Here is a 1,763-nt window from a genome sequence, read left to right as displayed (position 1 = left end):
TTGGTCGGCAGGTCCTTTACTGACCGTGTTTGCGTCTCCTGCTGCTCGCCCCTGTTGAGGAACCTTTCCTCCTGTCTCTTTCCCTCAGGGGTTTACGGTCCTACAGCTCATGTGTCTCAATGGCAGATTGTTGGGGAGGCATCCAGGGGTCAAAGACTCGTTAGAAACACCTGGTGGACTCAGCCACGGTTCTGGCCGCGTTCTGTTCTTACTGTCCCTGGATCAGAACCGAACAGCAGAGCACACACAGCAAAACTAAACACAATAGAATAGTTTGGTGCTGTAATGTCATTTGAAATTATCAGTTATGAGATTAGCTGCTCTCTCTCTTTCTCCCTCCCTCTCTCTCACACACACACACACACACACACACACACTTTCTTTCATTTCACTTTATAATTAATCTGCAGCTGTACTTGAGAGGAAAGCGAAGCAGCTTTTACCGAGTGTGTGTGTGTCTGTGTGTGTGCTGAAGTTAGCGAAAGAGGATAAAAACCGCGACCCAATTAAGACGCGCCTTGTGTGTCCTCTTGTTATGTAGATGGGGGTTTCCAACCTGTGACTCTGGGCCTTCTCAGGTCACCAGATGCATCAAAGCGGGTCGCAGTAGAACTTCAGACCTGGATCTGACGAGTCTTTACCGACTTGATCCTGGATTTACTCTGACCCACACCGGGTCAAAGTTCGGCTCAGATAAATACGTACAGCTCCAATTTACATCTATTCTATCCTAGTGGTGACCAGCTGGTGACTCTGGGTCACATGCAGCACCTTCTCTCTCCAGGTCGTCGTCTCAGCAGGTAGTCTGTCCCAGTTTGGTGTTAACTGGTCTGTCTGTGCTCCAGCAGCCACTCCCTGTATAAAAGCCATCAGTCCCAGTGAGGGCTGGACGACAGGCGGCGCCACCGTCATTCTCATCGGAGACAACTTCTTCGATGGACTCCAGGTTGTCTTCGGCACCATGCTGGTGTGGAGCGAGGTAACGCACACCAACCAGTCACATCACCAGTAAGCACCAGTTAGATCCCAGTCAGGTGGTCATCGTGTTTTATCGTCTCAGGTCAGAAGAATCAGTGATGCCTTCATGTCTGACMCTTGCCCTCCTGATTTCTGATTGGATGAACTCTACATTTAAAGGGGACACAGTCCAATAATGCTGTCTGATGTCTCTGTGTCCAGCTGATCACGCCCCACGCCATCCGGGTCCAGACTCCGCCTCGTCACATCCCCGGGGTCGTTGAGGTCACGTTGTCCTACAAATCCAAGCAGTTCTGTAAAGGAGCGCCGGGACGCTTCGTCTACACGGGTAATACTGGGACACATGGAGACAAACTGGGACACATGGAGACAAACTGGGACACATGGAGACAAACATGGAGACACTTACACACAGCATAAACAGGAAGAGCCTGTAGCAGACAGCCATTCTCCCTGATCCATGATGGAAGCCATATTGTTCCTCCTGAATCATCTAGATCAGGGCTTCTTAACCTTTTGACCCCGGGGCCCATTTAAATATTAACCATCTATTGGTTTACCAAACTGATCTGGCTTTTGTTCYATTTCAAAATCTAATTTRTGTAGGGTTTACCATCAATAGCATAAAATATAATTACAGCATAATGTGATAATCACAAGGGACCTCATGTGTAAACGTTCATGCGCACAAACGATGTGCGGCGCCAGATTTTACACACAAATAAAAATGAACTTTGCATCAAAATCGGCGTAAATATAGTCACTTTTTCCCTGGCGTGAAACTG

The 1,763-nt window shown here is 48.3% G+C and overlaps 1 protein-coding gene across 1 annotated transcript in view; it reads left to right on the top strand.

Annotated features, from left to right (window-relative positions):
• The window catches only part of LOC103481132 (transcription factor COE3-like), a gene marked incomplete at its 3' end in the record, with an annotated part of 23,889 nt that extends 22,583 nt beyond the window's left edge, over nt 1-1,306 (top strand). The window contains exons 9-10 of the mRNA XM_008436428.1: nt 846-979; nt 1,180-1,306. Coding sequence (XP_008434650.1) covers nt 846-979; nt 1,180-1,306 — 261 coding nt within the window. The remainder of the gene's footprint in view (nt 1-845; nt 980-1,179) is intronic.
• Between the last annotated feature and the right edge of the window lie 457 nt (nt 1,307-1,763).

This window comes from Poecilia reticulata, linkage group LG19 (genome assembly GCF_000633615.1).
Source record: "Poecilia reticulata strain Guanapo linkage group LG19, Guppy_female_1.0+MT, whole genome shotgun sequence".
Taxonomy (NCBI): domain Eukaryota; kingdom Metazoa; phylum Chordata; class Actinopteri; order Cyprinodontiformes; family Poeciliidae; genus Poecilia; species Poecilia reticulata.
Note: the sequence above shows the minus strand (reverse complement) of the source record. Positions and strands in the feature narration are given on the sequence as shown.